The sequence below is a fragment of the Kogia breviceps genome, chromosome 5 (assembly GCF_026419965.1).
Source record: "Kogia breviceps isolate mKogBre1 chromosome 5, mKogBre1 haplotype 1, whole genome shotgun sequence".
NCBI lineage: Eukaryota > Metazoa > Chordata > Mammalia > Artiodactyla > Physeteridae > Kogia > Kogia breviceps.
In genome coordinates, this window is record NC_081314.1 from 146,820,859 (window position 1) to 146,845,443 (window position 24,585).

At 46.1% G+C, this 24,585-nt stretch overlaps 1 protein-coding gene across 2 annotated transcripts; it reads left to right on the top strand.

Annotated features, from left to right (window-relative positions):
- The first annotated feature begins 7,552 nt into the window (after positions 1 to 7,552).
- On the top strand, positions 7,553 to 18,311 carry NDUFV3 (NADH:ubiquinone oxidoreductase subunit V3). 2 transcript variants are annotated; one of them, XM_059064786.2, is made up of 4 exons: positions 7,553 to 7,728; positions 8,955 to 9,075; positions 14,694 to 15,788; positions 18,071 to 18,311. In XM_059064786.2, exons 1-4 carry the CDS (start codon positions 7,681 to 7,683, stop codon positions 18,232 to 18,234), a joined length of 1,428 nt encoding a protein of 475 aa, XP_058920769.1. In that variant the 5' UTR covers positions 7,553 to 7,680; the 3' UTR covers positions 18,235 to 18,311. The 2 variants fall into 2 exon arrangements, with proteins under 2 accessions (XP_058920769.1, XP_058920770.1); XM_059064787.2 differs by lacking the exon at positions 14,694 to 15,788 and having other exon boundaries at positions 7,576 to 7,728.
- Positions 18,312 to 24,585: the final 6,274 nt, after the last annotated feature.

Consider the following 24,585-nt stretch of genomic DNA (forward strand, 5'->3'; position numbering starts at 1 on the left):
CTTAGCGTGTGCTGTTCTTTCCACCTGAAATGTTCTCCCCACACCCTGTCTATGTCCCTAGTTAATTCCAGTCACCCAGTTTCATCACAGTGGAGTCATTACTTAATCAGTGAAGCCTCTCCTGACTTTCTATTATTTGCATCCACAGCACCGTGATAACTTGTTTAATGTCTGTCTCCAGACTACAAATGCCATGAAGGCAGGGACTGATGCCTACTAAATTGGCAAGTCACCGATCGATGCCCCAGCTTGCACCACAAAACCTGGCATGAAGTCAGTGCTCAATATTTGCTAAGTAAATAAATGGAACAAGTAATTGGCGGTCTTAAAAGATCAGCTGTTTTTGCATAAGAGGAATTACGATAGGCATGAGGCATGGAAACTCTGCCTGACCCAAACCCCACCTCCGGTGTGATTCAAGGATGAATTTACACCCAGACTTAAAGCAGAATGCTTGGGAGACTTCCCTGCTGGTCCAGTGGTCAAGAATCAGCCTTCCAATGCAGGGGACTCAGGTTCGATCCCTGGTCGGGAAACAAAGATCCCGCATGCCGCGGAGCAGCTAAGCCCGCGCGCCACAATGAGGAGCCCACGCGCTGCAGGAGGATCCAACGTGCCGCCATGGAGGATCCCCCGTGCCGCAACGAAGATCCCAACGAAGAACCCGCGTGCCGCAGCTAAGACCCGATGCAGCCAAAAATAAAATAAATATTTTTTTAAAAAAGCAGAATGCTTGGGAAAAGCTGGGCTTCCTTTAAGGCAATGAGGGAAAAGGGGCTTTCATGGAGGCAGAAGATGGAAGAGAGTCTGTATCACAGAACAGAGAACACAGAGGGCTGGGGGCGGGGGATTGGGGGGTGGGGAGAAGGGGCAGGAGCTAAGCCAGAGACTCCCATGAGATCATTGCAAGGGAGCTTCCGAGGAGGGATTGACGCTGGGCAGTAACCAGAGGAAGCAGGAGGCTCCACAGTGTTTCGAAGATGAATTGGCTATAAACATCATTTCTATTCAGCTAACCTAGCCGGTACAGTGAAAGTCCATACTCATGGTCTGGGGTATTTTTCAGGCCTGCAGGTGAATTTACAGCTTCTCTTCTGGGTGGGATAACATTACCAAGACCACAGAGATCCTAGAAAGGGGCAGCAGTCATCAGCAGGCTTGCAGGCAAATTTAACTTTCTTTACAATCATGGTTTACATCGTTTTAAATGTTCTGCAACACACATTCTAACAGATACAAGTAACTGTAATGTGCGTATTTAAACTGACCTTGAAGCTTCACTACTTTCATCTTATAGGTTACAACCTTGAGAAATAACTACAATTTTTTTGGAGTTGCAGTATTCCTCTTAAGTCTTTATTATTTGTTATTTGGAGGAAAACTAATAAAGACTTCAGAGGAATCCTGCATTGTATCAAAAGACGGAGAGCAGGTATAAATGAAAACTTAAAGATCTGTACTTGACCATCAGATGTAAACAAAACTTAAGCATTTTGAACTTTTTGAGTTGATAAATCACTTGCCTCATACTTTGAATTCTTATAGTACTTGTGCCAAGACTTATTTTCCTCAAGATTTTTTTCATGAAATTTCATGATAACATCTACCTTTTTAATTTTAATCACATCTAGCTGAAGGGGCTTCCCTGGTGGCGCAGGGGTTAAGAATCTGCCTGCCAATACAGGGTACACGGGTTCGAGCCCTGGTCTGGGAAGATCCCACCTGCCGCAGAGCAGCTAAGCCCGTGCGCCACAACTACTGAGCCCACGCACCTAGACCCCGTGCTCCACAACAAAAGAAGCCACCGCAGTGAGAAGCCCACGCGCCACAATGAAGAGAAGCCCCAGCTCGTGGCAACTAGAGAAAGCCCGCGCGCGGCAGCGAAGACCCAATGCAGCCAAAAATAAATAAATTAATTATTTTTTTTAAAAGTTAAGAGAATAGATCTTGGAAGTCCTCATCACAAGAAAAACAAATTGCAACTATGTGTGGTAATGAATGTTACCTAGACTTACTGTGGTCATCATTTCACAATGTATACAAATATTGAATCATTATGTTGTACACCTGGAACTAATACAATGTGATGTGTCAACTATATCTCAATAAAAAATAAAATAAAAATTTTGCGGAAAAGAGAAGAAAAAAGAAAATGTTACATATCTATATACATATATATGTATATATAATTCAGCCATAAAAGAGAAGTAAACCCTGCCACTGCACCAATGCACCAACGTGGATGAACCTACAGGGCATGATTCTGTGTGAAATAAGACAGACAGAAAAAGACGAATACCGTATAATCTTATTTATATGTGGAATAAAAAAACCGAACTCGTAGAAACAGAGCAGATTGGCAGTTGGCAGGGGCAGGGGTTGGAGTGGGGAATCGGGAAAATGGGTGAAGGCGGTCAAAGGCTACAAACCTCCAGTTATAAGATGAATAAATACTGGGCATGTAATGTACAACATGACCATAGTTAGGAATATTGGATTGTATACTGGAAACTTAATAGAGTAGATCTTAAAGGTTCTCACCATACACACAAAAATTATACCTATGTGAGGCGAGGGGAGTGTTAACTAACCTTACTGTGGTAATAATTTGCAATATATGCACTTGACCCTTGACCAACTCAGGGGTTAGGGGCGCCAACCCCCTGTGCAGTCGAAAGGCATGTACTGCTATCTCTGCCTCCAAGGGCAGGAAGCTGACGCAGCTTGTTCCGAATCAGGACTCAAACCCCAGTTCTTTTGATTCCGCATACTGTGATTGCTAATCGAACCCAAACTTTTCCTTACACTTAGTTAACGTATAGATCTGTCAAAGGAAAATACAGGTACTACATTTATTGAAAAAAATACAGGTGTAAGAGTGGACCCATGCAGTTCAAACCCTGTTGTTCAAGGGTCAACTGTACATATGTCAAATCATTACATTATTCACCTTAAACTTACACAATGTTTTGTCAATTATATCTCAATAAAGCTTAAAATTTTTTTCCATTAGAAAAAAATAAAGTCACTCATAATCTCCCATTTGGTGTGGTTTTGACATATGTTATGGGTTGAATTGTGTTTCCTCCAGATATACTGAAGATACATGGAAGCCCTAACCCCCAGGACCTCAGAATATGACCCCATTTGAAGAGAGGGTCTTTACAGAGGTAATCAAGTTATAATGAGGTCAGTAGGGTGGGCCCTAATCCAATATGACTGGTGTCCTTATAATAGGGGGAAATTTAGATACACAGACATGCACAGAAGGAAGACTCAGTGAAGACACACAAGGAGTACACCTTGTGAAGACAGAGGCAGAGACTAGAACGATGCCGCAGAAACCTAGGGACAGCAAGGACTGCTGGCCACCACAGCTCGGAAGAGGCAAGGAAGGATTCTACCCAGGACCTCGGGGGGGGCGTGGTCCTGCTGACACCTTGATTTAGGACTCCAACCTCCAGGAAACACTGTGAGACAATACATTTCTGTTGTTTTAAGCCACCCAGTTTGTGGTCCTTTGTTCCAGAAGACCTCGCAGGCTACTACGACACGTGTTTTCATCTTGAGGACACTGGTATTATAACAACTACGTTCTGAGTGACAGCACTCAGCTTCTCGCTTAGTTGGTAGCGACCTTTGTCCATCAGAGGGTTGGAAAGTCTCCAGTAACAGCCACTTGGGGAGGTGGGAGAAACGTGAAAGCAGATCTTCCAAGCTGCATGCAAGTTTTATCCCGGTTGGTCCATCTAGAATGAGTTAGAGCATGGTTATATATGCAGGATTCATATACACGGGACCTTGCTGGATAAGCCTCGTCATCATGTCAGTGTACAAGAAGACAGACTTTCTAGTAGTCTCATTGGAATCTACATCTTTTCCCTGAAACAGTGGGCATCTAAAACGATCATATCAGGACTTCCCTGGTGGCCCAGTGGTTAAGACTCTGTGCTTCCACTGCAGGGGGCACGGGTTGGATCCCTGATTCGGGAACTAAGGTCCCACATGATTCATGGCATGGCCAAAAGGTAAAAAAATAAAAAGGAAAAGAAAACGATCATATAACTTTGAAGTACCAAATGAAACAAAACATTTGTGGGTTTTTTTGACTCATCAAAATGCGTTATGAAATATTTCTTACAAATCAAAACCATGCACATAAGAGAGCAAACGCTCATGTACCCCCAACATACCTTAAGAACTAACCATTACAAATAGAACTGAAGCCCCAAGGCTCCCTTCCATGTAGACCTCACTCCAGTCTCCCAAATCCCCTCCAGAGGGAGCCCCTATCTGATTCTTTTGGGTGACTTGTCCTTCTTGTTAATAAGTAGGAAACACCTTATGTATTTTAGATACCAATTCCTCACGAGTTAAATGATTTCCTGGTTTGTGGCTTGTCATTTCACTTTTTATAGTATCTTTTGCTAAAGAGAAATTTTAATTTTAGACCTTGGCATGTCCTGAACCATGGGAGGTATGTGTATGTTTTAACCCCAGACTCAAGAGAGAATAGGCCTTGAGATATTTATCCCCACCTGAGATAGACACATTTCCTGTGGACTTTCTTTGCAGATTTTTTGCTAGTGGGTGGCTTTGCCCAGGTTCACCCTGTCACTGAGGGGAGCTCTGCAAGGGCTCCCTCTGGTGCTCTCCGGCCCACTCCCAAGTGCCCTCAGGGCCAAAGTCTTGTCTCCTCTTCTGATGTCAGTTAAACCAACGCTTTGGCTTACTGAGATCAGCAAGTGCTCCCAGGGCAGTGCTGGCTTCTTGTAGTTTCTGGCTTCTGTTTTTTGGCCCCTGGAGACACACACTTCCTGCGGTCCAGGACACTCTAGACTGTGAAAAACATGATCACACTAGACCAAGACAGGCAGCACTAAGAAGGGTATGGCAAAACCCAAATCCACTCTGGAGGAACGCACATTCAACCCAGAACTTGGGAATTCCCACAGAGAAGCGCCCAGAAGCACGAGCTGCCAGTACATCCCTGCACAGCAATCATGAATAGGAGCCAGCGGAGACCACGGAAAACAGAACTGGCGTGAGAACGGAACTGGTCATTTGAAATTATGCTTGTAATATTGTACCCAGCATTGCTACATGTTTTGTAACCGGAGGGTTTTTCGTTACGTCTCGTGGCCACATACTGCCAGAAATAGAAGTCATTACATATGTTTTAAAACACAGTTTTATGTACATCCAGTATAACTTCAACTTTATCTTCTTATTTTTTCTTTATTTAAAAGCTTTTAAATTTACTTTTCCTGTTTGCTGAGCAATCTGTTTTTTTTATTCTATTATTAAAAAGAAAATTATCTTACTTAGTAAGGCATACTATGTATGGTCATTCTAAACAATAGTTTAAAACTACACTGTTATTATATACACACTACTATATATAAAATAAACAACAAGGACCTACTGTATAGCACAGGGAACTATACTCAATATTTTGTAATAATCTATATGGGAAAAGACTGAAAAAATATATATATATAACTGAATCATTTTGCTGTACACCTGAGACTAACACAACAGTGTAAATCAACTCGACTCCAATAAAAATAAATTTAAAAACTACACTGTTATTGAAAGCTTTGTTTTTTAAAAAATCTTAATTTAAGACATAATTAAATCATACTTATTTACATAGGATAATGCCATAATACATTTCCTTTGGGGCTTACAAAGTATGTACATATTAGCCCAGGATGCAGAGTGAGGTCATGCGTATGGAAGGTGTGATAGCTGAGTATGTTTATTTTCCTCTTTGGCCCAAACACCTTTGAGTTCAGGACCCATCACTGAGTCCAAGTGATGCCCAAGTTATCTAGTTATCTTAAAAAGAAGTTTAATTCACCCTTGGTTGAGTGGGTGGTGGATTCCTAATAGTTTAGACAGAATTTTATGTGATTCATTAAGGAATATAAACACAAGTTTTTGAGGTTTTGCCTAAAAACGCTGGATCGGCACTTGCTAGAACCTCAGGCAGAGGTGAAGGTGCCTGCAGAACAACTAGGGCAGAGAATTAACAACTGAGGAACAACCCCCGCTGTCAGCAAAATCTAGCCCACACTTTTCCAGCTGATTGTGAAATAAAATATAATCCCCTCTCCACAAATACTTGTGAAACCACTGGCCCTTTCTCTGGCCTCTGCTTGATTTTTCTATTTCCTATTTGCCTCTTGCACTTGGCTCTGTTGCTTCTGTTCCTTGGGGCCAAATGTCGTGTAGGCCTGCCTTAACCTCCGCACCTGACTGCAGCAGCTTCCAAGGAGGTCCTGCTCCCCCCAGGCTTAGGTGCTGGTGCCAACTACAAATTGTCACTTGCCACCTGCCTCCACAAAGATGAGGTCACCCACCACTGCAGCCACTGACCTTCAACCCCCCCTGAAAGGAGCTCAGGCTGGAGATCAGGAATGAGGCCCTCTGTACTCTGGGAAAAACTGGCAGAACAGGCCTTCAGATAGTTAGAGATTTTCAGGAGAAGATTTTATGAGCCCAATATCTAGAAAAGCACTAAAATCACTCACGGTGACATCTGCTTCTCCTGATTAGCATGATCTGAAGGTGGAGTTTTCCACCCTCTGATCTCAAAAGGTCATTCGTCCGACGCCTGGCACGGGCCCAGTTTTAGGGTCGGTGATCCCAACCAGTCTTAGTCGGCTTGAACTGGACAGGAGCCCACCCCAAGTTCCTGCAAAACCACTAAAGCCTCCATTACTATAGTGACCCATAGGTCAGAGGTACTATCTATAGGGGTGACTAAGGAGTCAAAAGTAATTAAGGTGAGCTTGGTAAGTGAAGGCAGGTTAAAAGCAGTTTTTAGCAACCTGTTTCTTTAGCTGCTATTCTGTCAGACAAGCTCAAGTATTTCTGTTAGTCACCAGTTTCTGTTAATCCTATGGGGATGCTTTTTTTTTTTAACCCTATGGGGCACGGTTTCATGGGGTATCTGTTTTGCCCATTCATCTGGCACTTGAATGGGTCTCCAGCCTTAGCCAAGGTGGGGGGCCTCTCCCGGGTGGAGTTGAGGCGTGGGTATGCTCCTCTTGGTTGGAATGCTTCCCCGCACCAGGCATGGGCAGGAGTGGGCAGTGAAGGCACGATCAACGCGGGAGAAGGAAGCCAATAACTAACTACACCTACTCCATGTCTATGTCTAACCTGGGGGGAGTCTGCACCGCAAGTTACAAACTCAAGTAAATTAAAGCTTGCACTTCTGATCTGCTTGGCTCCGGGACTAGTGCGGTCACAGGCTAAAAGAGCGCCCACGGTACCACCTGAGGCTGCCCTGCAGGGTGACCACAGGTGACCACTCCGCTCGGAGGACAGGAAACGGCACCCACAAGGACCACTTCTGTGACCCAGCGCCCAGGCCTCCGGGCCGTCCGGGTCCGCAGGCCCCACCCGCCAGTGATTGGTGGCTCTTCCCGGGGGCGTGGCCTCGAGGCACAGCGTAGGAAAGCTAGAGGCCGCCAGGGTGCGCGCGCACGACCTCGGCGGTAGTGCGCGCGCAGCAGCCGGAGCCCCGCCTCTCCCCGTCCCTGCCTGTGATTGGCGTCTTCATCCTAGGGGGCGGGCCCTCAGGTAGCAGAGAGCGCGCCGCGGCCGCGTCTGTTAGGTGTGACCTTCTCCCGCCCGGCCTGTCCCCCGGCCCGCGCCCCCGTCACGGCCATGGCGGCCTCGCTTCTGCTGCGGCAAGGACTAGCCGGGGGGCTGAAGGTAAAGGGGGGCCGGGCCGGCGCCCGGGATCCCGCGGAGGGCGGGGCGAGGGCCGCGGTCCTGACGGTCACCTCCAGCCGTCCGGGGACGCCGCTAACCCCACTTCCCGGGCCGAGGAGAGGACGCCAGGTCGGGGGCCGGGCCTGGGGAGCGGCAAGGGTCCCGGCGATCCCGGCCACCGCTCCCTCTGGTCCTGGATCACCGGGAGCCTCCGGTGTGCGGTCCGGGCCTCCGACAGGCGTGGGGGCCGCTGGTGCCCCGCGCCGAGCCCTGTCCGAACCCTTGAGGATAGTGTCTCTACTGCTTATTTAACCCGCGAGGAAATGAGGGCACTTTCAGGCACCTGGTTGACTCGGTAACTTACGAGGCAGCCATGTGAAGCCAGCTTAGGTTACCTCATCTGTGAAAAAAAAAAAAAGGAAGAAAGAAGGGCTTTCGTTCTCCATATAGGAAAAGCGAAGTCACCTTCACTACCTTTAAAATTAAAAGGGGCTCTTATTACAAAAGCAGGAACTATTCGTGGCAAAATAAAGTACAGATGGTTGGAGGGGAGATCTGTTGTCAGAGAGGCCACTATTTACCTCTGCATATCTAGTCCCAGTTCATTTTTTTTTAGCTTTCATGTATACATATACACACGTGCTGACGTCTTAACCATAAGAAGCAAATGTTTCACTCTCATATGTGGACTGTAGGCACCTCTGTTCTGTGTCCAGCATCTGAAACAGTGCCCAGCACATAGCAGGCCTTAGTAAGTGTATGCTGAGTGAATTAACGCTCTATAAAATGTTTTCCACTTATGATATATGGTAGGCAGTTTTGAAGCAACTATTATTCATCTGCATTATTTTTCATGGCTAGATAGTGCTTCTCCTTTATATTCTAAGTACAGGAAAATATTTTATGAAAAGAATCAGTATTTTGTAGGTTGATAGGTAATTGGAGAGTACAAAACAGTATGCTCAGGAGAAAGTCTGGTTGGAGAAATACCCAAACGTTAATAGTGACTGTCCTTGAACTCAGGTGTTTTTTTCTTGCAGCTTTTTTTGTATTTTTCCAAATTTCCATAATACACACAGATTAAGAGAATTGTAATAACCGTTAGAAATACGCTATATGTATGCAAAGCATTTATGTGTCATAATAATACATAGTATTCATGTCGTAATAGCTGTTAAAAACGGTATTACTCTAAACTATTCGTATTTGTGTCATTCTTTTGTCAGACTGTGCTCCTAGAAGCAGGAGTGTTTCGAGGACTTGCTTCTACAGTTCCTCTCTCTGCAGAATCAGGAAAGAATGAAAAGGGATTGCCACCGCATCCCAAGAAGCAAAGTCCACCAAAAAGTAAGATCTTAGTGGTCATCCTAAGGGAGACAGAATACAGAGTAAATCTGTCTGCTTCCCAAGCAGGAAAAGGCGTTTACTAGCTACATAATTGGACTCTTCGTTTCTAGCAGTGTCCCCGTTATAAGGAGACACAGGATCTGTAACAGGCTTTAGACCAAACACATCAGTAACATAACAGTTCACTCTGTTAAGGCTGAGCTCAGCGATTAGCCCTGAACTTATCTGTCTGTATTTTCTAAATGCCAGACTCCACGGATAGCAGTGGATGCCGAGTATGCATGCTCTGTGGCATTTAGGTGGCCCTAATACCAATCCCGTACTCCCGTGAAGTAGCTGTGAACCCCACCTTTTTTTTCTTCCCTGATTGTGACTTTTCAGTGTCTCTGGGACTTATCTGTAGTCTCCCGGGCTTTGCTTGGTCATAGCCCAGGATTGCAGGCATCCTTTTATGACTGTGGAGAGAGACTTAGGAGCAGGCACCGTTTTCCATTATGACTCACTTTGGTGAAGCATGATTCTAATCTGCTTCCAGCTCTTTGCACAGTCATTTTGACTTTTATCACCAGTTTTGACTTTTTCCTCTGAATCCAATGTAGTATATCCTCATAGGAGGAAAACAGGAAATGCAGCAGTATAAACCTGATTATAATCCAGGTCCATTGCGTTTAGTCTCCACTGATGAAACCCTAGTTAACTCTTAATATATACATATGATATATACAGTCTCTTTATAAATCTTTGACTGTATGGGGTTTAGAATGATAATTTGAGTTTGTCTTATTTTCATTAAAATATCATTTCCTCAGTTTGCGTGCTTGAAAAGTGTGTAGACACTTTTGTTTAGTCCCCCTTCATCTGCCCATGGAGACACGGGCAGCTTATAAAACGTCCGCGCGCTGTTGAGAGAGCCAGCCACCCACTACCTTTCACGCGCCGCCCGTCCACGCCGAGATGTGCCCTCCCTGTGGTGTCTGTGGGCCCCCGTCCGAATTCAACAGGAACGTTGTTGTTTTCTGGCCTGTACCTGCTGTGTTTGTTTTTACAAATTGATTTACTTATTTATTTGTGGCTGTGTTGGGTCTTCGTTGCTGTGCGCAGGCCCTCTCCAGCTGCAGCGAGTGGGGGCCACTCTTTGTTGTGGTGCGCGGGCCTCTGACCGCGGCGGCCTCTCCTGTTGGGGAGCACGGGCTCTAGGCGTGCAGGCTCGGTAGTTGTGGCGCGCGGGTTCTAGAGCGCAGGCTCGGTAGTTGTGGCGCACGGGCTTAATTGCTCCGCAGCATGTGGGCTCCTTCCCTACCAGGGCTCGAACCCGTGTCCCCTGCACTGGCAGGCGGATTCTCAACCACTGCGCCACCAGGGAAGCCCCCTGCTGTGTTTTTAAAGCCAGTATTCCGTTTTCATTTTAATCTGTACGTTTTTAAACAGGTATCTTAAACATAAGGACTCTTCTTTTTTCCAAAGATCCCCCTTTTTACAAACGTGCTTCTATATATGAGTAGAAATGGAATACTTCATCCTGTGGCGGTTTGGGGGTGCGGTTACAAGAAGGGAACACTGAGCTGGGGGTTGGCCTTGGCTCATGTAGCTTCTGCCTCTGGGCGTGGCAGGCTCTGTCGCCCTCGGAGCTCCTCCGTGCTGAGCGGGACCAGCGCGCCGGTCTTGGCCTGCTCGATGTGAGACTGATGACCTGACGGGCGTGTCGTGTGTATGTGCTGTCAGGTGGGAGGACAGTTTTTAGAGCTACACCGCCTTTAATGCACGTTATGTTTGTATCTCAGAATTTTTTAAAAAATTACAATCCCGCCATGAAGAAAAAGAGATGATGCTTCTAAGTCAACATGTGCAGGCCTCAGTATTTCTCCCGAAGTGTCAGTGATTGGTGAGTGGAAGGTACAGAAATGCTTTGGCCCGCCAGTGGCGCATTGCCACTGTGGGTGGTTTTGGAAGCTCTTGGGAAAGTTTCCTGCGTGCAGGCGGGGCCCTGAGCGCTCACCCTTGGGTTCACATCTAGTCTGGGGATCTGCATCTGGGGTGAACACGCTCTCCATTGTTCCACCTGGGGCGCCGGCTCATCGTAGCCCACGCTTCCTTCCTGAGGGGAGCTGCCAGCACGGCGAGCACAGACATCAGAATCCAGGTCTTCAAGTGGGTGCCTCCCCTGCACAGCTTCCTGGCTTGCCAGCTTTGATGTTCTGGTGAATTCCATCACTAGGCTGAATTTTGCAATAATCAGTAATAAACCATTGACTGGATAACGCCTATGTCGCTTTTTAAAGACTCTGTCAAGAAGCCAAAGTTAATTATCTACTTCAAGTCCCTATTCCAGTTTGAGAAATGAGGAATCTCCGGAAATAGGGGTTTGATGTATTTAATTCTAACCAGCATTGCTAGGCACTGTTTTAAGCACTCTGTATCTCCCCTCCACACCCTGTGAGAAGGTACCATTAGTATCCCTGGGTTATAGATGAGAAAGTGGGCGGGGGACTCCTGAGCTGCCCAAGGTCACACAGATGTCAGTAGTGGAGCCCAGTCTGAGCCCAGGCAGTAAGGCCCCACAGCCCATATTTATAAGCAATGTGCTGTCTTGCCTCTGAAAAAAGTCTCAGTACTCACATGTTCATTAAAACCAAAACCAAAAAAACACTTTTTTTAACAGTAAAAAACATGTAAAAAGAGGTTTTAGTTACCATATAGAATTTGAATAACTGTATTCTTTCTCATCGTGTTGAAATGCACCTTTGTTTCTGAACGTGCTTTGTTTCCGAAATTAGTTTTGTGACCCACTGACAAGATGTGGCGTTACCGTAAGGCTGCGGATCTGTTTCCAGCACAAAAGTCATTTTTACTCTCGGTAGGGGACTACTAAGAAGTTGCACGTCATGCCCTCGCTCGCTTTGCAATGAGCAGAAAAGAAATTCAGGAAAGTCAAATTGAGAAGAGATGGAGAAGCAATAAGAGAACTCCTGTCTCTGCGCTGTCACTAGTGTTTGTAGACCTTTACTTACGTGGGTTGTGATGGTCTCTGAGGGTTCGAAACCGTCCCCGAAAGCCCCCCCTGTTGTGCTGGGAGTGGTGTCTCCATGGCTAGTCTTATTTAAGTAGCTTTGTGTTTTTGTACATTTATCTTTCAAGGAAAGTCACACTGAAACTAAAACGTTTTCAGAGTATGCAGGCATCCAGCCTCTAGAAACAAGAGGTTTCATGAAAACAAACAGGTAAAGTCATACTTATATTCAAAGTGAGAGCCATTGTTCCTGTACCCAATGGTTGTGTCTCCAGGTGACATCCTGCACTGTTGAAGGCAGGCGTGGTGTCCACACTGGCACTTGGGCACAGAGGTCACTGGTGGCAGCTACAGATCGTCGTGGCAGGCGTCCTGCTGAGTCACAGAGGACGCTGGGCCTGTGCTGCAGCAGGTCAGAGGTTGGCTCTTAATAAAAAGCAAATGTGCTACTGTGGTTTATTCTATTAGCCTTTCCATGGAATTGTCCCAATAACTAAGCCTGAATAAAAGATATTTTAAAACGTTACGTTCTTATTAACATTATATGTTAATGTTAATAAGAACATTAATGTTCTTATAACATTAAATAAGACAGAAGCTTCCTTTTTCAAACAAAATATATCATTTGAAATTTTCTTTCTGTTTTCAGTAGGTGATAAGTCAAACTCTAACATTTTAATAACTTACTAACATTTTTAAAAATCTCCACAATAAATTTTAGAAGATTGAGGCATAATAATTAGATAGCAGCCTATCTAAAATAAGCCTTATTTTAAGTTAATTTTTCACCCTTGGAAAATTCATGCTCAGCATAAAAGTGGATTAATGATACAAGTGAGCAGGCCGGCAGGGTTTGCAGACCAGCCTATGTTACCCATCGCTTATAGGAATTTCTGGGCCATATCAGGTATGGTTTAGGAAGACAGAGAGAGAGAGAGTTCAAGTGCAGGTGCCTGCCTTTGCCGTGGTTTTATGCTTAACACGATCCGGGAGCTCTGTTCTGCTCCTGCAGTCAGAATGCAGATTCTGGGGTGGCACACGGCCACAGGATCAGACAGGGCGTGGCGGAGGGGGTGGGAGGGGTGGAGGTGACGCGGTGATGGTTTTTAAACAGTAACCCACTGCTCCAGCTGTTCAGTCATATCCTCTTACACAGCCCATTAACCTCGCTCTGGCCCATTTCCGATTATTTCTGGTTATTCCTCAGTCTTCTTTGACCGTTTTCTATCATTCTGTTTTTTATATATATATATATATATATATATAGAGAGAGAGAGAGAGAGAGAGAGAGAGAGAGAGAGTTCCTGAGCTCAGAAAACAATTCGCTTTTTGGGATACCAGTAAGATGGTAAAGTTAGAAATACATTATTTTTTTCCACTTTAAAGAAGTGATATACTTTTTAGTGTAAAGTAGACTCCTAGACTTGGAAGTAAGGAATGCATTTAGAGTTTGCTCATCTGAAATATATTTTTTAAAGTTTTGCTTTAGATTTGAAAAGTAATTTTAATTTATAAAAACTTGTCCTGTATTTTTCTTCTAATCTGTATGGTTAAAAAAGATTTAGCACCTGAGAAAATTGAATGAAATGAGCTCTCATGAATGTACTGTGGTGGGCTTTCATTTTCTTTTGTAACTGCCTCTACAGAGTCGAAGACTTTTATATCAGCACCTTTTTGTAACAGCTTAAAACTCATTGTTTCCAATGATATATATGATACTAAATTATTTTAGACTTTTCTGGTCTGGTAATACTTTTCCTTGGCAGAAGAAATCCCCAAATGATATGATTTTGCAGGACTTTTCATCCTCTCAGGGCACCTTCATTTGAATCACATTATCCCCTCCGTCTGATGTCCCACTGTTAAACTCATGCATATGCTCACCCCAGACCCAAACCAGGCTACTGTCTCTACTTCTGCTTTGCTGTTGTGTTCAGAAAATTCAAGTTCAAGGCTTCCCTGGGTGGCTCAGTGGTTGAGAGTCCGCCTGCCCATGCAGGGGACGCGGGTTCGTGCCCCGGTCCGGGAAGATCCCACATGCCGTGGAGCGGCTGGGCCCCGTGAGCCATGGCTGCTGAGCCTGTGCAACGCAACGGGAGAGGCCACAATAGGGAGAGGCCCGCGTACCGCAAAAAAAAAAAAGGAAAGTTCAAGTTCATACAGTACGGGTAATTTTTTAAAATATTTGAGGTGCACCAATTTTTTTAGGGATTTAAGAAATGATACATTTCTACAACTTCATCATCTGAAAATATCTTTATATTATAGTTTATCTTAAATTTAGATGAAATAGTAGCTTAAAAAATAATTACCATCCAGAAGCTCTCGCTGCGAAAACTGGAGACAAGATTGTCACTTCTATTGGGAAAAATACCATCTTAAAAAGTTTCAGCTACCAAGAAAAACATCTACTTTTTTTTACTGTTCTCTGACTTGTGTGGCTTGCCTTTTTCACTTAAGAGTGGGTTTCGACGGAACAGTTCCTAAGATGATTATGTTGAAGATATTATCAATAACAAGGTGATATGTAATGAAATGTCTGTGGCCTTGGTGAATTTTCACTGTTTTACTAAATATTAAAAATGATCTTCCCCTTTATGCCATTTCCTAGATGTAGTGGAACCAAAGGAGAGGGGCCAGCAGCTAGCCACCCCAACAGCAGATGAACTGTCTGAAAACGTACCTTCACCCACTTCTTCCCCACCAGCTGTGAACCGAGGCAGGGTGCTAGCTGGCCCTAAGCATGATGCCAGCATGTCGCTCACAGACCAAGGGGTTCTGAGGTTTGTGCCAAGAAAGACTTTGGTAGAGTTTCCTCAGAAAGTTGCACCTCCATTCAGAAAACAGGGTTCTGATTCAGAAGGAACCCAGCAGAGCAGGAAAGGGACAGATGATTCATCTTCGTCTTCATCTTCGTCCAGCTCTGATTCGGAGTCTGACGAGGAGGGTGACAGCTCAGAAGCGGGTCCTCAGGCAAAAAGCAAACGCAGAAGAGGGTTTCCCGCAGCAGAGGCCTCCCATTCCTCTGCAGATGGGGCCCCCCCAGTGGAAATATCTGCACAAGAGAAGACTGTATCACAGCGGCCGCATCCGGACCTCGTCTCTGCACAGAGGCCCCGCCAGGCAAAGAAGAAAGGGGCCTCCGGTCAACCATCACAGGACAGAAAAGACCCCAAACCAAAAGCCACAGCACCCAAGTCACACGCAGGTGAAAAGTTTATGGAGCAAGATGTAAAGGAAAAACAATGGCAGAAAGTATCTACATCAAATGAAATAGATAAAGAAAGCCGGAAGCAACTTGAAGTTAAAAAACCCTTATCTGACCGGAAATCAGGATTATCCACGCAACCGCGACAAAAGGGCAGCCCAGCGCCCACTCAGTCTGCAGAAACCAGAGCCGGAAGACGGCTGCCAGTGACTCCTGAGACCAGAGAAAGGCTTTTGGAAAAACAAGTACCAGAACCTGATGGGGAGGTGGCTCTTTCCCTGTTCAAAAAAGAAAATCTGGGAAAGCAAGTAGCAGAAGGGATCTCGAAGGCTAAGGAAGAGATTTTGGAAGATCAGTTACCAGTGAAAAATGTGAAGCCAGTCCCTGTTCACAGTAAAGACGTTTTTGATGGAAAGACAGCAGTACTAAAGCTTGAGGAGAAGGGCGGAATCATCGAAGGCTCCGCAACTCCGGTGGAAGGCCAGGACGGCACACAGGGTACACCTTGACTTGGGGCTGGGAGCCCTTCTTGTCCCGTGGTGGTGGGTGAGACTCTGAAGAGCTGTGTGATCTGAAGGAGCATTACGCTTGATCAGATTCTGTAATAGGAATATGGCCTATAGCACTGTCTCAGATAAGCTGAGGGGTATATGTTAATTATGGATAAAAATTCCTGAAACATTTAAAATTTATATCACAGTGGAAGAGTATGCCCTTGGCACTCTTGGACTGTCCCTTAACCAGTATAACTTATGAAAATAGGCAATTTAACATCATCGCCCTTAACTTTTGAGGGTGTTTAACTGTTCATTTCTTGAACCTGCAGAGCATGTCACTGAGTGGAGGGGGGCTGTCCTATTAACTCCCACAGGTGAGGAGCGATAGTTACACTTGTAGGGATGGTGTTCAGGTGAGCCAGACAGGCTGTTGCTCTCAGCATGCCTAAGGGAAAATCGCATTTTAGGGAGAAAGCCGTGACATGAAGGCAGCCATGAAACGCACGAGTCTAATTTACACTAGACAGTTCCTGCTCCTAAAAGCACAGCGGGCCGCTTGGTTTTTCTATATTGAATTTTTGTGAAGGGCTTTTTTGCTACCCTAAATTTTTAAAGGGAAACTTTATTCCTATTATTTTACCATTTTCTTGCTCTTTGAACTTCATAAAATGCAGTGAGCTTTAGGTGGATCGTGGCAAGGTGGTAAAGCAGGTCTCCCGTTTTAGGATCTGTGGCTCTTGAAAACGCATCACTGACAAGCCCCACTCCTTCCTGTTTGCTCTCTTCTTTTCAAAGCCTCCCCCTTGCCTAATTTACATTACCTGGAATTTTATACTTACTGGTTGCACCATGTTGACAGGGTTTATGTGTTTTCTTCCCTCTCCATCTTCTCCCTCTTTCATAAATATGCGAGGTGCCGGTGCCTGCCAGACTTCTCCAGACGTCAAGAACCACTTTCCCGATGCTGCTGTGTCAGTCATTCTGCTGTAAATTTGTAAAACCTTCGGGACGATAACATAGAGAGTTGGGGGTTTTCAGACTGCAATCTTTTTGAAAACAATTTGACCCTACTTTTTCATGGTTGTGTTATTTTTCCGATATTCTCTTTGCCCTTCAGAGGCTAAAGACGCTGCCCAGGAGTGCAGCTCACTTGCAGGGGCAGCGTCTACAGGGGTGCCGACTTCGTAGCTCTCCCAGCCCAGCTGCCTGGCTCCTTGCCCCCCAGGGGGATTGGTGTTGGATAGGAGTGCTCCAGACCCCCGTTTCCTCCAGTCAGCGCCTTCCCCACCTGGGCTGTGAGAGTGCATCCGCTCGGGATGGCCCTGCATCACATGGAAGATACTCTGCCTGTTGAGATTGGAAGGATGTCACGTCTTTAAATAAGACATCACTTATTTTAGTGCAACCAGAAAATGAAAACCAGAACTTTGGGTATGAATCCAGATAGTGGAAAACTGTAGTTATTTTTTGTGCCGCATGAGCAGGAGTGGCGAGGGTCCCGACGGCAGTGGTTTAGGGTCAGTAAGAACTTAAGCAGCCTGAGCCGTCACCCCACGCCAGCTGCGCTGCGCCTCCATCGTGTCACGTGTCACATCGCAGCGGAGCCAGATGTCTTTTCCTTCGTCCACACTCTTAGCTTTAAGATCGCCAGTTGTGTAGGTGTGTGGATTTTAATTCTTTTTTCCACTTAGAGAAATAAGGCTAAGTATTTCTTAGTCTGTGAATCTAAAGTACACCAACAACTTCTTCAGAAACAGTTAAAACAACAGAAACTACACATCTCATTTCCAGTTCCCCTTAACTGTGTCATTATTATTAAAACCACTGGGCTTTATCTAATTTTCTTGCGTTTAGAGACTTTTAAGGCTCCCTTAGTTTCTGCTTTTAAATTTCTCTTCTGTGAATGGTTTATTTCTGTTAGAGACAAATTTTTAATAGATCTGCTTTCTTTCTGCATCTTTAAATGACCTGAAAGTCCCTCCATAACCGTTCTTGGCATTTTCAAGTCTAGAGGTATACAAAGTTAAGATGTTAAGACACATTGTAAAAACGATTCCATTTCTTACATTATTGAGGCTATATGTTTTAGTATAAATTTTCAGCTAATTTCTTTACTTTGCTTTTGAAGACACTGTTGCTTTATGGGCTTTTCTAAGTAGACAGTGCATTCAGGAAGGGTTCGTGTACAGTGCTTGGTATGCGAGTGTGTGTGAGTGTGTGTTGACTCACTCAGAAGCTCCCTCCCTGTCGGAGGTCCTCACCGGTGCTGTGTTTCCCCCGCAGAGTCCCCTCCGGCCGCCACCCTCGCTGAGCCATTTGACAACACCACCTACAAGAATCTCCAGCATCATGACTATAACATGTACACCTTCTTGGACCTAGACCTGGAGCTCTCGAAGTTCAGGATGCCTCAGCCCTCTTCAGGACGAGAGTCACCTCGCCACTGAGAGCTCAGTTTAAAGATTCACATTTCGGTGTCTCCGCATTCTTGCGTTCGAAAATAAAATCCGCTCAGTGGTCATGAGGCCTGGTGTGTAGGATTGCTTTCCCTTCCACACCTTTCATAGTGAGTTGTGAATTGGCAGCAGTCCTGCTGATGATTTATTCACCGTGTGTTTAGATGCATCTGTGCGCAGGGAATTTTTCTTTTCTTTTTTTTTAATTAAAAATTTTTTAATTAATTAATTTATTTATTTCCGGCTGTGTTGGGTCTTCGTTGCTGTGAGCAGTCTTTCTGTAGTTGCAGTGAGCAGGGGCTACTCTTTGTTGTGGTACGCGGGCTTCTCTTGTTGTGGAGCGCAGGCTCTAGGCGCGCAGGCTTCAGTAGTTGTGGCTCGTGGGTTCTAGGGCTCAGGCTCACTAGTTGTGGTGCATGGGCTTCGTTACTCCGTGGCATGTGGGATCTTCCCGGACCAGGGTTTGAACCTGTGTCCCCTGCACTGGCAGGCAGATTCTTCACCGCTGTGCCACCAGAGAAGTCCGGGAATTTTTCCTTAATTATAAAGTATGGGTCACTGGACAAATCCACACAATTAGAGAATTGTAGGTGCGTTCCCTCAGTGTGATTCTGCTGTGTTGGGCCCCTGGTCAGTTTAGCATTTTCTGGTTCACCAGCAAGGTGTTGATAAAAGGGCAGCAGGGCCTTCTGATTTGGTAGACCTGGTTCTTGATGAATTGGAAATTGGAGTTCTGCACATTTTAACTGCTGCATTGCAAAGAAACTATTAAATTATGGCATTTTATTATCAAAAGGATCGGAATTCTTTTGCTCACTTGAATTAGGCACGGGACGTAAACTCGGGGAAGTTTCGAGCTGTGTCATGACAGACAGGTGGAGGTTGTGTGGGGCCCAGCGGCAGCTGGGTTCCCAGGCGGCCCGGCAGACGGAGTTCATTTAGCCGCGGAGGGTTTCTGGGTTGGCCGCATAACCCCGTCCGTCGCGGGAACATGACCCAGGCTTGGGCACGTGCGCCGCGTGGGCAGGCTCCCGTGTGTCACTCGGTGCCTGCACCAGGCCCCTGTGAGGCCGGAACAGACAGTCCGCTCTGAGAGGCAACAGATCCAGGTGAGGCGTTGCCGGGATGAGAGACTAAAGCCATCTGTTGGGGCCTCGCGTCCCCCCCCCCGAAGCAGAATGTCCGTCTGCACACCGGGGCCGTTCCCTGTTTTGCCTGTTCTCACACGTCCCTGATGTTTATGTGCCTGAACTCGTGGGCCTTATTTCATTTCAATTCTGGTTCTTGGCTTCTAGTCAATTTATAGCAAACAGTGCAGTGTATTATAACTTCTGACTCACATTTCTGTAATCCCGCGTTTCTTAAAATGCGTCCAAGTAAGGGCACCAGGGCTGAAAGCATGGCGTTGAGAGCTAATACTGTGATCACACGTCTCAGAGTTTGTTGCCACCCCAGAGGCTCAGCAGCTGCGCACGGTGCTTCTAATCACAGGTTTTGTTACAGTAGCACTAAAACCCCATTACCAAAAGAAAGAAAGTGGAAAACCCTACGATTACCTAAAACCCCCTCTGCTGACCCCGCCGTTATTAACACTGAACAGGCCTTCCTGGTGGCGGTTGGTTTGTTTAGATTCGGCCACATAATGTATGTACGGTTTTCTATCCTTCTGGGGTGGTTTTTCATTGGACGGCTTGCTTCTCACACTGGCCCTGTGCTCTGTGGTGGGGGCGGGGGGGGGGGGCGGCGTGGACTCGGATGCCACGGGGTGTGTCTCCCTCGGCTGTTAACACCACGGAGAGTTGAAGTTCTCTTTACATAAAAACCAGTGCGAATATATTGTAAGTTGCGTGAAGTTTTCCCTCGGAACCAGTGCCGTTGGGCTCATCTTTCAGTCTCTCTGGGTGTTCGGTTCCGTCTGCCTCGCCCCCTGAAAAGGCTTCGTGCGGCCACGGGGCAAACAGCGCCGGGCGCGGCTCTGCGTTTAGACCCCCCGTCCTCCACGTGGGGGCGACGCCGTGGTTGCCCGCCACGCGCAGCTTTGGGGATTTGTATAACTTCCCATGTTCTCCTTTAAAGAGCGCTACCAGAAACATCTTTGTGAAGGGAACTCATTCTGTATTTTGTATTGTTTCTTGGAGATGAATTTCCAGAAACCGAGCTGATGAATCATAAGTGATTCATGAACACACGTATTGCTCTCATTTCTGTGAGATTTTTAAACCGGCTTAATATGTTTTTGAGTTCAATAAGGTAATGATTCTACCTCCTTTTATATTTTTCCCATCACGTCACCTGAACCCTGACATCTTCCTAGATGTTGGTTCTCTTACACCTGTTACAACACGTACCCTGGGACTGCAGGAGGCTGTACAGAGACCCTAAGTCCAGGCCCTGCTTATTGTGGACCCTGGTTCTAATGCTTTCCGGCAGCTGCTTAACCTGAAACTCAGCAGGTTCTCGTGTGGCTTTTCTGACGCTGCTTCCAAGCCCGAGGTTTGCGTTTTGATAGTCTCTGCGTTCTCCTATTTGTCTCCCAACCCAAGAAAGCGCTCGGCGGCTCCCTCGCTCACCCCCAGCGCTGTGTGACCGCGGCCCCGTACGTCGCGTGTAGGATGCAGGCAAAGGTTTGTAAACTGAGTTCGCCATCAGCGCCAAGTGCTACACCCCGCGGGGAGGCTGCACGAGATAAAAATGATGCACACCTATTCCGTCTGTTAAAGCAGGGGGTGGCAGGCTTTTCCAGAAATGGGCCGGATGGTATAAGTATTTTTGGCTTTGACACGTACAGTCAGTGCGGCTCAGTCATTCTTTTTTTTTTCAACCCTTTAAAGATGTTAAAAACCACTCTTGCTGTGGGCCTTACAGAAAGAGGCAGAGAGCAGGCTTTGTCTGAGGGCTGCAGTTTTAAGTATTAATACCCCAGTATTATGCGGCGGCCACAGATCATCTGATTGAATGAAAGGCCAGCTAAGTGGTGTGCTCCAGGCACCCAGCACCCCAGTTCTACTGCCTTCTCCCCCGCCCTCCTTCCCCCTGCCCTCCTCTGGCCTTTATTCTAGAAGGGATCTGAAACAAAGACTGAGATGTAAAACAGTAACCACCAACGTGATGCTCCTTTCGGAGTAGTTTTCACTCTTGCCTGTCATCGACGTCAGTCGCCACGTCTCCTCCACGCCGGGCTCGGGTCTGGGCCTCGCGTTCACAAACGGTAAAGGCCGCTGGCCTCTCCCGAGTTCACAGCCTGAGAAAGAAAGGAGGCGAGTGAGGCACGTTGGAGGCCACGTGCGGAGTCTCACGACATGAGTCAGCTGTCTGCAGAAGAGGTGGGGGCGGGCGTTCATCAGAGAAGGCTCTGTGGGGCGTGATGTCTCACCTGAACGCTGGAAGGGGGCCGGGGGACGGGGGGTGGGATGCACGGGCCTGGATGCTGGAAGAGCGTTGTGTTTGGGGGAAGCTCTAAGTCCTTTGGCACTGCTAACGTGGTCGGTACTGGCGCTGAACCACGCAGCCAGGGCTCCGCCTGCCATGGCGAAGTGCAGCAGGTTCAGTGGCTAAACCACACCCATTTACTGTCTCACAGTTCTGGAGGCTGGACATCCAAGATCAAGGTGCCGGCTGATTCAACATCTGCTGAGAGTCCTCCTCCTGGCTGGCGCGTGTCTGCCTTCTCACTGTGTCCTCACATGGCAGAGTCAGAGCAAGATTTCTGATGTCTCTTTTTATAAGGGCACTAATCCCATCTTGGGCCCCCTACCCTCCTGGCCTCTCTAACCCTAATTCCTGCCATCACGTCGGGGGTTAGGGCTTCAACATACGAATTTGAGGGGGACACAACATGGAGTCCACAACAGGCTCCGTCCTGTAGGAGAAGAATTTCACTGTCTGGTTTTCTTTCTTTTGTAACTGGTAATTTGTTTGAAATATTCTAACAAAAAGTATGGGAAGGGCTGAGCTGCAGAGATGATAAAAGAATGGGTAAATGATCATTGCTGAGCCTGGGTGATGGGCACATGGCAGTTGAAGATTCTATTCTCTGCAACTTATTAAGTCCTTGGCAACTTTCATAATAGAAAGACTTTTACAGGGCTTCCCTGGTGGCGCGGTGGTTAAGAATCCACCTGCTGATGCAGGGGACACGGACTCGAGCGCTGGTCCGGGAAGATCCCACGTGCCGAGGAGCAACTAAGCCCGTGTGTCACAACTACTGAAGCCCACGCGCCTAGGGCCCGCGCTCCACGACAAGAGAAGCCCCCGCAATGAGAAGCCCGCGCACCACAGTGAAGAGTAGCCCCCGCTCAGCGCAATTAGAGAAAGCCCCGCACGCAGCAACGAAGACCCAACACAGCCACAGGTAAATAAATAGGTTTATTTAAAAATAAATAAATACATTTCCTTTTCTCTCTTTTCCATGTGTTTGGACATGTAGCCTTCGGGGATAGCATTTCTGTCTGTCCCCACATCTACCGTCTTCTAACTCCTTCCTCCAGAGAGTGTGTCACCCCGCGCCCTTGGTGGGAAAAAAACTAGGCAGTGAAATCCAGCTGCTGGGAGGTGCGTGAGCTCGTTTCCCACCCAGGGATTGGAGAGCGTGCAGGGGGCCGGGCTGACCACACAGCCCCTCTGCACGAAGCTGGGGCAGAGCGCGGGGTCAGGGTGGCAAGACAACGGAACTGTCACAAACCCCGACTCAGGAAGGATCAAACAAGCCAAGGGGTCTGGAGGAGGCAGGGCCATTGGGGGAAAGCCTGAGAGGGTGACTCAGCTGGACCTTCAGAGCAAGTTAGCCAGGACCTAGAGCAGAAACTCGGAGAACAGCCACCAGGCTCTGCAGGGCTCACACGGGCTGTTTCTTGATTCAGTGGGATTTTTAGGAACCAGTGTATCTTGAAAAGTGTTTCTGACATTTAGGAACTCCTTCTTTTTTACTTGAATTTCTTTCCATCTGTTAAAATTTAATAATTTAATGCTTTTTATTTTTGCAAGTGTCAGGTGAGTTATTTTATGTCTGACAGATTCTTGTACAGAAGAGACTTTTTAAATTAATATTAAATTTTTTAAAAAATATTTTAAAATTTAAACAAATTTTTTAATTTTTTGAAAACATTAAAGTTTTTAAAATACAGTATTCTTAATAAAAACCTAATTTTTCGGGCTTCCCTGGTGGCGCAGTGGTTGAGAGTCCGCCTGCCGATGCAGGGGACACGGGTTCGTGCCCCGGTCGGGGAAGATCCCACATGCTGCGGAGCGGCTGGGCCCGTGAGCCGTGGCCACTGAGCCTGCGCGTCCGGAGCCTGTGCTCCGCGACGGGAGAGGCCACAGCAGTGAGAGGCCCACGTAAAAAAAAAAAAAAAAAAAAAAAACCTAATTTTTCTTAAAGCATTTTTTTTACAAGTCTCAGTAACCTACTCATAGAGTCCAATTTTAACAAACACTTCTAAACTTATAAAGTAAATTTTTACTGGATACGTATTTCTTAGTGATTTGTATTGAAACTGTTTTTTTCAATTAGTTCCTATATCCATGAATGACTAGTACTTAAGGCTAGAAGAGGTTCAATGAAAATTAACAGAAAAAAAAAAAAGGAGAGAAAGTATAGCGCACTCTTGAGGATTGATTCAGGTTTTGTGGGGCCTGAATCTGACAGAATCTGGAGAGCTCTTAAATAAAAATAATGCACAATTACGAATTCAAAATTAGGTATGAAAGTGATATTATTTAGAATGAGAAAAAATAGCTTACAAATTTTAAAATTTGGTAGATACCATAAACCTTGCAAAATCCAGAAAAATAACATGATATTTTGATTAATGGCTTGACATACCTCTATGTGTCAAACAGTTAATAAAAAAAATAATTTTTGGTTGCATACTTTTTGACTGCTTCTTCACAAGGCATTTTTATAGTACTATTTTGATAGAATAGAAAGATAATTCAGTCTTCCCATCTGCAGCGTTGATCAAAATTTGTCTTTGGATAGTCTGGATACATAAAAATTGTGACCGCACACAGACATCCTTGCTGTTTGTAGCACTGCTTCAAGCACAGGGATTCTGATAAATATAATTTCCCATGATTCCCATCAAAAAAGAGAAAGCAAGGCCTATGTTTAACTGCATGTACTGTATTATAGAGTTTGTTCCCCGCGGAGAGAAGTTCTGTTCGTCTGGGTACAGAGGGGAATCAAATCTGATACCATATTTCATGATTTAAAGAATTTTCCATGACTAGTTTCTGGCTCCCTGCATTTCAAAATTTGCTTCTCGGGACTTCCCTGGTGGTCCAGTGGCTGAGGCTCTGCCTTCCAATGCAGGGGACTCGGGTTCAATCCCTGATCCGGGAACT

Coding starts and splice junctions, on each gene's coding strand:
- NDUFV3 (XM_059064786.2), top strand. CDS start 7,681: ATGGCGGCCTCGCTTCTGCTGCGGCAAGGACTAGCCGGGGGGCTGAAG. Junction 9,076..14,693: donor GAAGCAAAGTCCACCAAAAA/GTAAGATCTTAG, acceptor GCCATTTCCTAG/ATGTAGTGGAACCAAAGGAG. Junction 15,789..18,070: donor AGGCCAGGACGGCACACAGG/GTACACCTTGAC, acceptor TTTCCCCCGCAG/AGTCCCCTCCGGCCGCCACC.